Source organism: Gastrolobium bilobum, unplaced genomic scaffold, assembly GCF_033153095.1.
Source record: "Gastrolobium bilobum isolate Gb01-03AN ecotype WA unplaced genomic scaffold, APGP_CSIRO_Gbil_v1 utg39213, whole genome shotgun sequence".
In the NCBI taxonomy this organism is placed as follows: Eukaryota; Viridiplantae; Streptophyta; class Magnoliopsida; order Fabales; family Fabaceae; genus Gastrolobium; species Gastrolobium bilobum.
The window spans coordinates 132,599-146,410 of NW_026897470.1; the positions used below are offsets into that span (position 1 = coordinate 132,599).

Genomic DNA, 13,812 nt, shown 5'->3' on the forward strand with positions numbered 1-13,812 from the left:
AATATGGTGTAAAATATTATGGTTTCTGAACAAGTTATGTATCAGTGTATCCAATGATTAATAACTTTTTCTAACATCATGCATTTTTTTCTTCTTTTTTTGGCTATGGTGAGCCTCTTATTTTATGCTGAAAATAAAAAGCAGACATTCTTACATTATTTAGTTATGCAGACAAAAACAAACAAACATCAAATACAGTTGAGCTTCATGTGTAAGCACATGATACTAAAATTACATGGTTGAAAAACCGTTGGATTGCAGTTTGGGAACCCAGATGGGATGATCTGCTGGGAAAAAGTGGCACACAGAAGAGCTTCCCGGCATAACCTTAAGAACTTGAAATGCAACATGACCATGACCCCATTGTGAGGTATCCAAGTGACAAACAACCATAGCTTCCACCCTATCCCCATTATCACCAGCAAGTGGAATCTTATATAACCTGTTCTCACTTTCTTGGCTGTGACAATAAAAAACAGCATAAGGGTAAGGCATGGTATGACAAGCTACCATCTTAGGAGCTTGGATTTCTATGATGTTTTCTAAGATGGTGTAGTTCTGGAAAGTGACACTCGATTTGGTTAGGTGAGAAGTTGCAAAAACTTTGAGATCAGATGTTGACCCTAGAATGGTTCTAGTAAAGTCAAGCATGGATTCTAAAGAGGTAGCACAGAACTTGACCTCTCCTTTGATGGGTTTGCTCTCACATTCCCTCAAGGTATCTTCCATGGCTTTGGCTTGAGAAGAATCTGGAGAGAAAGAGAAGAACTTGAGAAGGTGTTGCATTTGGTTCAATGAGAAAGGAACTGATTCAGCTTTTTCTCTTGGCCACAACCGAGGTGAGGTTGCAGGGTCTCTCTTGGGAAAATGAATTGGCATTCTTTTACCAACTTTCAAATCATTCAAGGTGAAGAACACCATTACAGAAGGGTCTATATGATCCATGTGGGTTGTGAAGTGAGCATGTGCATGATGATCTCTGTGTGCTGGTTGATGAGTATCACCTTCTTCCTGTGCATTATCCAAGTGTTTGTTTTCTGTTCCAGCCATTTCTCTCGCTCTGCTTCCATTGGAACTCTGCAAAAATTTTAGAAAGATTTGCTATTTAGAGAAGGGAAAAGCGAAAGAAAATTATATCTTTACAATTTGTCGCTGCCTACTTGTTAATTGAAGAATCTAACAGAAAAAAACCAAGAGTTTCAAGAAAAAAATTGAGCACTTAATATACCATGATTACTAGTAGATGAAGAAAGAAGATCCAAGATACAACTTTTTCACCCATGTTTCTGGTTGCATGCATTGAACACTTTCGTTCAACTTTGTCTAGCAGAACAGACTCAGAGACCTCATCAAACCCCCTAGTATCTCTGCAATCCAATATAGAATTCACAAACAAATAATTTTCAGCACGAGTAAATCATTTACATGTATTTTCTCTATTTTTTTAATAGGAAAAATGTGTGTTTTAAAGAATACAAACTTGTTCTTCTAAGAGAAAGATACGACTTATACTTTTATTTTATTTTTTTGTCTTTATTTTTTTAGTGGGACTCATACCTTTTTGTGTTTTTCTCTGTATTAAAAGAACATAAGTTTGTATCATTTTAAGCATGCTGAAAAGGGTTCGATCCCTGACCGTATGTATAGAAAAGGCTTTGTTTGAAGAGGTTGTACCCACGATAGTGTGATCTCTCCGTCTCGAGGGGATTAATCATTGGCTTTCGACCCGGTATACCCTTGGAACAATTTCCAAAAAACAAAAAGGACACACAATTTGCCTTTTTTAATTGATAAAAATGTAAAAAATGATAGGGGTAAGTTATATTTACAAACTTTTTATTTATAAACTACACTATGTATTACGGGTAGTATATACTCAAGTAATATATATTACCAGTAGTATATAATGTAGTTTGTAAGAATTTATAAATATAACCTACTCTTGTGTTTAAAATTATGTAGTGTGAAATAGTATCATTGTTTCTCAATTAGACGCGGAGGCAGGGGGTGCTAGGGTGGGCGGCTGACCCCTCCTTAAATTTCTAGAAGAAAAAAAATTTATCAAGGGTGAGTGGTCCTCCACTCAATAAAAAACAAGGGAGAAAAAAGATCAAACAAAGGCGCTGCCAATAGTTGTCAAAAACTACCACTTTTCAAAGCTTCACTTGAATTCGGAAAGTGAAGATACACTCACCATTAAATACCCCCTCATTGCATAAGTTATTGTGGGAGAACTTTTTAGAGTTGAGATGATGGACTTCAGTGAGAGTGTAATTTTGCATAATTACATTGGCAATGACATCGAGCAATCTCTCAATTGTGAGTTCTTAATTATTATTGTGTTTAGATGTTTACGGTAATTTTGTCCAGCCACACATATGTGGTGCACTTCTCTTGTGTGTCGCGGGTAGTATATATTACTTGAGCAGGGTTATATTGTCCAGCCACAGATGCGGTAATTTTAAGCAGAGTTATATTTATAAATTTTTTATTTACAAATTCTTACAAATTATATTATGTACTAGGGGTAGAATATATTACTTGAGTATGTACTACCCATAATACATAGTGTAGTTTATAAATAAAAAATTTGTAAATATAACTTTCCCCGTAAAACAATTCATTCATGACCTAAATGTATCTACTGACTTAAGAGTGTTTTGTTTAAAACAAAAAAATAAAATAAAAATAAGATTAAATTGTAAATTATTAAAAAATTAAAAAAATAAAGTAAAATCTTTAAAATTTTATTTTCCATAAAAAAGTCATTTTATATGTTAAATTAAATTAAAAGGACAATCTTTTACTCTTTCTAAATAAATTATATGTAAATATTAAATTATTGATGCAAAATTAAATCACAAGTTTAAACAAACAAAATAAAAATAGAGTCATATAACTATTAAATTTTGAATTGAATCACCCTTCAATTATATTTTTAAGAATGAAAACATGTCTGATTAGTTTATTTTACATTAAAAAAACATTTTAATTAAAAAATATATCTTTATTTTTTTATCTTTTATCAAGGTGTTTCTATAAAAACTAGTCCTTTTATTTTTGAGATATATTTTTCATATGTTGTAGGAAAAAATTTACTTCATGTTGTAGAAATAAAAGTATAAGTGGGACCCACAGGTAAGAGAAGAGAGAAAAAATGTAGTAGGACCCAATCCCTTTTTGTGTGTGTAGGAAAATTGTTTATCTCATATAAAATGAGATAAACATAACCTTTTATTTTTTTAAGGTTTACAGATCGGTTTACTTATCAGCGCACTCAACCCTTGTTAGTTTTCTTGAAATATGACTATCACAAAAGTATTCAAAATTAAAGTTTTATGAGTAAACACCCTTTTTAGTCCCTGGCAATATCTACGAAGTCTTTTTCAGTCCCTGGCAATAAAAAAGGACCAAATTGGTCCCTGAAAGTACAAGAAAAGGGTCACTCTACATATTTGGGAGTTGACATAAGGACTAACATGGCCCTTTTTTTGTAATTTCAGGGACCAATTTGGTCCTTTTTTATTGTCAGGGACTAAAAAGGACTTCGTAGATATTGACAGGGACTAAAAAGGGTGTTTACTCAAGTTTTATTTACAAAGTAATAGATACTAGAGTAAATACTCTTTTTGGTCCTCAGAAAATTTCACGAGGCCCGTTATAGTCCCTAGAAAATAAAAAGGCCCATCGTAGTCCCTCAAAAATTCAAAAGGACCCATTTAGTTGAAATCGCGGTCCCTCACAAATTCAAAAAAGACCCATATTATTCCTCAAAAGGAATAAAATGGGTCCAATTTAAATTTTTTAGGAACCACGATGGGCCTTTTTATTTGCTAGGGACTAAAATGAGCCTCGTGAAATTTTCTGATGACCAAAAAAGGTATTTACTCTAGATACAACTTTTAAAACAAATTGAGTAGTAAGAGAGATAACTAGAGGTGTTTGAGGATTTGGTTAAATCTATGTTGAAGAAGAAAAGCAACCGATCCAATATGATTAATTTTCTTAAAATATTAATTTACATATATAGAATATTTTTTCTATTTATTATAATTTTTAATATATATATTTATTAAAATATATAGAAATAATTTTATCAAATTATATTGTATACAAGTTTAAACTATTTTATCACAATACACTTTTTTAGTATATTATATATCAACTCATTGATTACTCGATTAGTCCGATTTGAATCTAAGTAGAATAATATGGACGATAAAACTTTTTCTATCAAAATTTAAATAAATTTATCAAAATAAATCAAAATTTAAAATATAATTTCAGATTAATTACCAATCTTAAAATGTTTGTCTAAATTCAAAAGAGAGAGTTAAATTTGCTTAAAGTATAGAAAGAATTTTTTTAAATAAGTATGAATAATAAATATTTTTAAGTGAAATATTTTAAATACATATTCATATAATTTCATTTTAGTTTGGATTAGTTATATTCAACGTGTTCAGCCTCAGGATAAAGGAACAGTGACCAGAATGTCACTGTTCCTGAACTTTTTTCTCTAAATGTCACGTCAACAGTGTTAATTCTCAATATGCCACATGGACAAGTTTGTTGGGCACTGTAACGAACTCAGTTTGCTGATGTGTCATGTTCTTGGTGGACACCAAGTTCGCTACTCTAGGTATTGGACACCAAGTTCGCTACTCTGAGTAGTGAACTTGGTTGCAATTAATACACATGCACGTTTCCACTTGCCACGATGACACATGGCAGACATTCAATGAAGTTCGCTAGGGCGGGCGCTCCTCACTCCAATGAGCAGGGTTCGAATCCCATTAGATGCAATTTTTGAAATAATTCTCTTAACTTAATAGTTATATAATAAATATATTAAATGGTGTATATTATTCAACCAGTGATGGTGGCTTAGTGGTATGAGAAGGCGCTCCTCACTCCAATGAGCAGGGTTCAAATCCCATCTGCTGCAAATGATGAAACCGGACCAGTTGATGAGCCGGTCCGGGCCGGTCCGATTTTTACAACACTGGTTGTAACTGATCAAAATTATGGTTATAAGAAAATTAGTACAATTTAAGGGTGGGCATGAATTGACTCGAACCGTTATTTTGGCCGAATCGAATCAGATTGATTTAAATCGGTTTGGTTCCAACTGAATTATTTTTTTCTTTTTCATACCAGTTTATGTTTGAATACTAATTTATGTTTTAGAACCGAGTTGTGTATATAAACCAATTTTGAATCATTTATGAATCGGTTTTCAAACCAGTTTTGAATCGATTTTCCAAACTGATTTTTTTTTTTTTGTTTTAAATTTTAAAGTTGTTTATAAAACTAATTTGATTTTCAAAACTAATTCAAAAACTACAGTTCGGCTCAGTTTGGTTCGTTTATTTTGCCAAACATTAATATGTTATTATTATTATTATTTTGTGCTCTATTTGAATTTTTTTTAACCATAAATTAGATTTTTTTTAACTTTTAAGTAAATTAAAGTTTTTCCTATTAAAAAAATAACAGTTGCTTATAATGATTTTCATAGTGCATTTTAAATGTCAGGATAATGCATTTAAATAAATTAACTAATTATCGTAGGTGTTTGTTTAAAATTCAATTTGAAGTCTTAATGTAAAAAAATATACATTTTGATGGTCTTTCCTAATCTTATATGGAGAATGTCTCTCCTAATCTAATTTTTTATTTTTAAAAAATATCTTCCCAATTTATATCTCAACCCATTAATTTGAGTGTCCAATACATGTTATCAATTATTGGTTGATTTTCTTTTTCTTTTTCTTTTTGGATAAGCTTGGTGCTCTGTATGGATGACCCACTAGGATCCGATGATTCATCAAATCTTGTTTTTGTTGTCTGTATACACATTTGCTTTTCCCCTAATGATATAATAAATTAATTAATTATTGTAGGTGTTACTGTGTGAGTCTAAAATTTAATTTAAAGTGCCAAGGTAAAACACACACCTGCTCGATGTATATATAACAATCCTTTTAATTTGATTGTCCAATACATGTGTGTTACTAATTACTCTTTGTTTAATTATACGAATGACCCACTTTGATCTGATGAGATTCCAAATCTTGTCTTCTTGTGTATATATTTGTTTTGTCCCCAGAAATAGTATGTTTTAACCGATTATTTTCATTTTAATGTGAATCGAGAACGGAAACAGCTTAAACAACCGAGGATATAATAACAAAAGGAAAGATTTGGTTGTCTGCTGTTTTACATCCAAAATCTCAATCATTAAAAAGTGCCATAATTTTATTATAAAAGCTGAAAATTAAATAAGAACCATTGGATGTAAGAAATGCAGCTTGTTATTTCCAAAAAAAGGAAAAGAAAGAAATGCAGCTTGTGCAGTTATTTTTTAATAACAATTTTTTTTTTATATCATCCATAATTATCTATTTAAAATTAATTGACGCCCCGAGTATTCACATAAACTTCAATTTTTTGAGTTAGCAATAAGATTAATCCTGAATCGTAACTTAATCACAATTAAACTCATTGCCTCTTTTCAAAATTATATTTGATGAGAATCAAATTTAGGTTATCTCCCATTCTATATAGATGAAAATGGAAAATAATGTGACTCTGGCTTTACTTACACGTGTTGCACATTTAATTTTGTGAGTAAAACATTGATGTTGTACTTAATAATGGATGTAATATTCATCGATGATTTTATGGGAGCATGATATGAGTTTCTTAAGTTAATTCTGCCCTGATTCTATTATATTTTTTAATTTTAAATAAATTTCAATTATCATCCCGTCGTGATTTTAGTTGCGACGTAAACAAATGATGAATAAAAATACAATAGAATAGTCGATCTTATTATATTTTCAATATCATGTCCACAAACGGGCCTATAAAAATACAAAGCCTCTCTCTCAGTTTTTCTAAAAAATTAAAAAGGAAAACAATAGAATGGAGCAACAAATGATATTATTGTTTGGACATTAAAATAAAATTTAACAGAATTGGAAGATTTCATACCAAATTTTCATTTGATACCTTTTAATTTTTATTTCTTTTCTTTTCTCCAAAATTGAAAGGCAATGGTTGTTAAGAGATGGAATAATTTATGAAATTATACTTCTGTCATTAATGTTAAGATTTAGTGTTTTTGAGATAAGGAAAAATAATAATTTTGTATTGGTTTATAGTTTTTCCAGCAAAATTAATGAATGAATGGTGTTTTGATGGTTGAAAAAAATTAATTAATGGTGTTTTAATAAAATTCATATAATAAAAAAATAAATAAAATTCTTAAAATATGATTGATTAATTATCTCAATTCCCAAAACGATATAGTTTTGGAGTTGCTGTAGATAATTTTCTTTCCTGTGACACAGGAGAAATATTTTTTCAATTATATATTAGTAATATTATATTCTCTTTTACGATAACTTTTAAATTATGATGGAAATATTTTAAAATTTTATCATTAAACAGCTGAAATGAGAATATTTTGATCGACATGTCACAAATTAAAAAAGTTTCAAGTATTTTCTATATTTCAATTGGTTCAATAACATATTCACATGTCTACTCAACAATCACTAGTTACTAGGGGTGTGCATGACAATTTTTTTGGAATCAGTTTTTTTTTATTTTTTTATTTATGTTCCCAGGAAAATAGATAAAAAACTCGTTTATTAAAATCATTTTATTTTTTTGTTCTCAGGATGAACCGATTTAATTTTTGTGCTAGGGAACAGAAAAAAGAATAAAAAAAATTTTGTTTTTTGTTCTCGGGGTCAAAATGAGAAACATTTATCTCTCTCAATTACTCTTCACCATTACCATCATCACCACCACCACCATCATCTCGATACAACCACCACCACCATCATCGCCGCCGTCACCGTATCTCCAATGCCATCGTCACTATCATCACTGCCACCATCACCAATTATCACTATCATCGCCGCAATCACTATCGCCACCATCATCATCATTCTCACTGCCACTATCACCACTACCACACCACCGCCATTGTTATCACCACCACCGTCACTACCACGCCACCACAGTTATCACTGTCACTGTCACCAACCACATCTGTCACCACCATCACCATCGCCACCACTACTATCACCATCGCCATCATTACCACCACAATTGACGCAGCCACTGCCATCACCGCCGCGACCACCACCACACCATATGAAAAGGAAAGTGATTGTTGAGATATATAGTCCCACATTGGTTGTATGTGCAACTAATGTGGAGTTTATAAGGTCTTGGGCACTCCCACCCCTCGAGCTAGCTTTTGGGGTGGTGTATCCCAAGGTTCTTTACATGGTATCAGAGCCTCGCCGCCCCCCATTTTCTCTTGTGGAGTTTCTTAGCACAGGTAGGCTGGGCCTGTTGCATTGTGCACTCTTCAACCCCAATGGGCTCTTGTGTGAGGGAGCGTGTTGAGATATATAGTCCTGCATTGGTTGTATGTGCAACTAAAGTGGAGTTTATAAGGCCTCGGGCACTCCCACCCCTCGAGCTAGCTTTTGGGGTGGTGTATCCCAAGATTCTTTACAGTGATGATCCAAAATATTTTTTATGTTTAATAAGAATTATTTTTTGTTATATTATTTATTATGTTATCAAATGCAATTCTTATTCTCGGAATAAAAAATAGAACATATTATCAAACTTATTTTTTTCTTATAAATTATTCCAAGACACAGAAATAGAAAAGAATTATTTCTTTTCAAAAACAATATTAAGAAACATAATGATTATGATGTACAGCCTAGATAACTAGAGAACAACTATGTGTTTTGTTCTGAAGCCTTAGCCACTAGACAACACTATTTGCTAAGAGGTGTTTATCGGAATAAAGTTGTAGTTGTTTGAAAACTAGACTTTTAGTTTCTATCGATAGACCCTCAAAGAGGCAATTATGTTTGAATTAACTCTAAAAAAATAAAAATAAAAAGGTCAAATAATGGCCGCTAGTGGAATTTTTTTTGAATACATCGGATGCATTCACTTGGGTACATTTTTTTTTTCTAAATGGAGAAATTATTTTTCTATTTAAACCTTGTTTTTCTTTATTTTTTTCACTAAATCCCAAAAACTTTTCCAATTAGGTAAAGATGTACCTATATCTAATGCACCAAAGGTTTTCTCCGCCTGATGAGTAAGAAGGGGTGGTGTATCTACGTATATTCCGAAACTCAAATTATTATATGTAAGACAAGAAATTATGAGATAAAAATATACTTGTGGGAGATTCTCTAAGGGTGAAGATCCTTGATATTATATAATGGCCTAGATGGATAACCTTGCTGAAGTGCGTGGGATGTTGATATAAGGTTTCTAATTTGAGAGATTTATATAATAGTGGATGAGATGTCTCATTCTTGTATTGTAAATTGTAATGAAGGAATTATTAGCAAAAGATTTTTGCTGGACAATAATGAATTCCGTAACATGTTTATTTATCTTCAGCGTGTTTATGTGAATATATTCTATATAAAAAACATGTTATTACATTGGTAAAAGATAAAACTAAAAAAGTAGAGGGTCTAATAGGATTACATACAGAGAACAAATGCACAAAGCATACCACTGAAACTTCATGTAAAACGTGAAGCATTATTTTCAAACCCTGATGGTGGATGAATTCTCTGTGGTTTCAATAATTTTCCAACCACTTTACTAATAGATATGTTATCCTACTATAAATAGGCAGTGAGCTATCATTCGACATACATACAAACAAAAAACAGAAAACAAGGCGTTCCTTTTATGTTGAAAATGAGACCTGCTCTTGCTCTGCTTCCTCTTTTCGTTATTTTCTTGGTATGTTTTCCTTTGTTGTTTCTCAATTTCTATTAATTATCCTTTCTTATCTTATCACTAACATTGGTTATTGCCTTCTCCTTCTAAATAACAGTAACGGATTCAAATGAATTGTTCTCAACATCAATCAATAATCAAATAATTTGTAGTGAATGAAGTTTATTGACAAAATATGAGGAAAAAGCAGCATGCCACACCAAAAAAATTTCATTACGTTATATTACTCAAATTTCATGCAGTCCAAGGTTATTTTTAATATTTTCTTCCCTACTTCAAAATGATAAATATCTGTTGGACTCTAATTAGTTTTCAACTCTATTAATTAGTTGGCATCATGATCTCATTTTCTAATATTGGTTCGAAATTATATTCTGTATTATGGCTTCTTGAATTAGGAGTTGGGATAGTAATCTGACCACCATTTCCCCCTTTTTTCTGTGTTGTTCTTGTAATTTTTGTGAAGTTTGCTGCTACTGTGGAATCAAGAAAAGATGCAGGGGAATATTGGAAAATGGTAATGAAAGATCAGGAACTGCCAGAAGGAATTCAAGGTCTTCTTCAGTTGACATCTGAGATCCAAACTGAAAACAACCCCAAGATTCAAGAGCAACTCAAGCACAAATGTGAAGAGCCTCTTGTCACAAATACACAAGTTACCATAGAAAAAAAGGTGTTCAAGGAAGATTTTGAACCAAGACCCAGCATCACTAAATATGATGGTGATGAGCCATTAGTGAAAGTGAATAGTGAATTTGAACCCAGACCAAGCGTCACTAAATATGATGGTGATGAGCCACAAGTGAGTAGTGAATTTGAACCCAGGCCAAGCTTAACCAAGTATGACGGTGAAGAGCCACTAGTGAATAGTGAGTTTGAACCCAGGCCAAGCGTAACCAAGTATGACGGTGAAGAGCCACTAGTGAATAGTGAATTTGAACCAAGACCAAGTGTCACTAAGTATGACGGTGAGGAACCACTAGTGAATAATAAATTCGAACCCAGGCCAAGCGTCACTAAGTATAATGGTTAAATGAAGAAGAAGAATGCAATTGTAACGATGCAAAACTAAAGGTAATTATGGTGATTAATATGGTGTAATATATAATGGTTTCTGAATAATAAGTTATATCTAAATATTGAATGATGAGAACCAAAATAATAATAAGTGTTTTCTTTAGGTTTACTGCTGACTCGACTATTTTAGCATAAAAATAATATTGATGTTGGCTTGTGTTTATTTGTAATAACGCTTAGGGTTTTAGATTAAAATGATTCTTTACATGGTATCAGATGGTATCAGAGCTTCCTTGACCATAAAATCACAAGTTCGATCCTCACCGCCTCCCACTTGTGGAATTAATTAAGCATAATGTAAAAAAAAAAGTGGGTCTATGCACCAATATCCACGCTTCAAGCCTAAAAGACTCTTGTCTGGAGGAATATGTTAGAGAATAATACAAATAATTAAAAATGCCTTCACTCAACGCCTTCAGGTTTTACATGGTATCAGAGCTTCCTTGACCATAAGATCACAAGTTGGATCCTCACCCCCCCCTCCCCCACTTGTGAAATTAAATAAGCATGAGGTAAATCAAAAAATAAATTGGGCCTATGCACCAATATCCACACTTCAAGCCCAAAGGACTCTTGTCTGGAGGAATATGTTAAAAAATAATACAAATAATTAAAAATGCCCTCGCCTTCAGGTTTTATTTCTTTGATAAGGTTTTTCGTATTATAATTGCTTTGTGTTCTTTGAATTTGTTTCTTACATAGTTGTTATTGGCATATCAATTTACTTTGTAATAAATCATTCATAACACATTTTATTAAAGGAAAATATTGTTATTTCCCCCAATACCAAACTCCTTACCACTAATCCACTTTCTCTAAGTTCATTTCTTTTCTTCGTTAGTATTTTTTTTTTCCACTTCTTTCACTTGTAAAAGCTTTCACCATTAGAAAGCTACCTGATATGCCTCCAGCATATGTATAAATCTAAACCAAAAAGAGAAAGAATCTTGATCAATCCTGGATAGAAAGGGCTAGAATTACTGATAATTTGATAAATCTCAATCAGAGATCACACAACTGATTTCCTTCTGATTTTGTAGGAAAACAGGACAACAAGAAGCCCAATTTGGAAGCACAATACTGAAGCCTCACACTGACAGCGTGGATGTGGCGCTGTGAGCGTGAGGAGGACTTTTCATACAGAGACAACCACACTGACAGCGTGGTATTCGCGCTAGTAGCGCCAGGAAACTTTTTCTTCTAGAGGCATCCACGCTCACAGCGTGAATCTCGCGTTAGTGGCGCCAGACTTTCTTGCAACCCACGCTCACAGCGTGGGAACCACGCTAGTTGCGTGAACTTCCAGTAACGTGAATAAAACTCCCATGCTATCAGCGTGGGAGGTGCGGACAATCAGCATCAATCCTATTCTGTATCAGCGGAAGATTAGACAGAGATTTACGACGAAGATTTAATCAAGATATCTGAGCAAGACACAAAGTCTATAAATAAAGGCTTAGACTCCCAGAGAAAGACATCTTTTGCTAGAGAAAATTGCGAGGATCAGAGAATTGAATTCTTGGAGACTCGCGCTAGAGATCAAGATTCCACCAGAGTTGAAGGCTGAAGACATTGAGTTTTTATCTTCTTCTTCTTTTCTTCTTAGTTTATGAACAATTTTTATTCTTTTTTTTTTACATTACATGAGAATTGAACACACACCACTACACTACAAACACCTAACATACACACCCCACACCACTAGGCTAATCCTAGTGGATATTCTTTTAATTTGTTTAAGTCAAACATGAATATGTCTGGCTAATTTCTTTTTGTAGTTGGGATCATGGACCCGATGTGAATCCTTTATATTTTCTATATTGTTTTTATAATTTAATTAGTTAGTTAGTTTTATTCTACCTGTGTTAATTTTTTCATATCCTGTTTAGAATTGGCCACTCTAAATTATAGGAAGAATTCACAATAGACATATTGAGATTTTAATCTGGACAAGGGTAGAATAACAATTTGTGTATAATCTAGACATAGGCTTACATAAATTGCAGACTCATAATTCATTTGCTTAATGCTTAATTCAAGAGGGATTACTAAGACATTAAAATTCCGATTGGGTTAAAGGGTTGAAATCACTAAGACATTAGGGTTCAACTATTTTATAGGAAAGTAATGAATTGTCTGAACAAACGAATTAATTAATTATAAAATACAATATATGAATATAAGGGAGGATCATAAGTGAAGTGCATCATGGCTACAACCTTTTTACAAATTTTTCATCAATATTCTCTTACGTTCTTGATACTCTTACATGCGTTCAACTTTAATTGTTTTTAAATTTTCTGTTTTTAAATATTATTTTATTTTAAATTCTGTTTTTAAATTACTTTCACAAACCAAACCAATTTTTATTTTCCAATTTAAGGGGACTAGTTAAACTAGTACTTGGTGCATTAATCATCGTGGGAACGATACTCTACTTATCACTTTATTACTTGAAATGAACGGTATACTTGACGATTTCGCAATACTACCCTTCACAATTGTCCCTAATTATTGTAATATTTTAATTATTTACAATTAAATCTTTGCTTAAAACATGATTTTGATAAGTTTAGGAAGTCATAATATAATTTGCAACTCTATTAGGATTGAATTAAAAAATTAAATTAAAATTTCTAATAATATTTTTTTATCTAAGGAGATATTTCACAAATCCATTAAATTAAAATTTGCAACTCTTTTTTTTGTATAAAAAAAAAAAAAAGAGTGTTACATAATCCACAACGTTAGCTCATCTTTAACCACGTTTTTCTATTAAAAAACATTTTAACTTGGGTTTTAATTTTTTATTTTAATTGAAGCAACCGATCCTAGCAAATAAAGTAAATGGAACACCAATGCTCCATAACCTTTGGAGAGCATTGAAAACGGTTTCGTTTTTAAAAAGATTATACTTTCTTAACC

At 32.1% G+C, this 13,812-nt stretch overlaps 2 protein-coding genes across 2 annotated transcripts; one reads left to right on the forward strand and one right to left on the reverse strand.

The window, feature by feature from the left end:
• Positions 1–209: 209 nt before the first annotated feature.
• Positions 210–1,300, reverse strand: LOC133307162 (BURP domain-containing protein BNM2A-like). The gene is made up of 3 exons (XM_061507610.1): positions 1,229–1,300; positions 682–1,077; positions 210–558 (listed from the first exon to the last, which is right to left on the reverse strand). Exons 1-3 carry the CDS (start codon positions 1,298–1,300, stop codon positions 232–234), a joined length of 795 nt encoding a protein of 264 aa, XP_061363594.1. The 3' UTR covers positions 210–231.
• An 8,441-nt stretch (positions 1,301–9,741) lies between these two features.
• On the forward strand, positions 9,742–10,865 carry LOC133307163 (organ-specific protein P4-like). Its single transcript, XM_061507612.1, has 2 exons — positions 9,742–9,813; positions 10,277–10,865. The coding sequence occupies exons 1-2, from the start codon at positions 9,760–9,762 to the stop codon at positions 10,841–10,843; spliced, it is 621 nt and encodes a 206-aa protein (XP_061363596.1). The 5' UTR covers positions 9,742–9,759; the 3' UTR covers positions 10,844–10,865.
• Positions 10,866–13,812: the final 2,947 nt, after the last annotated feature.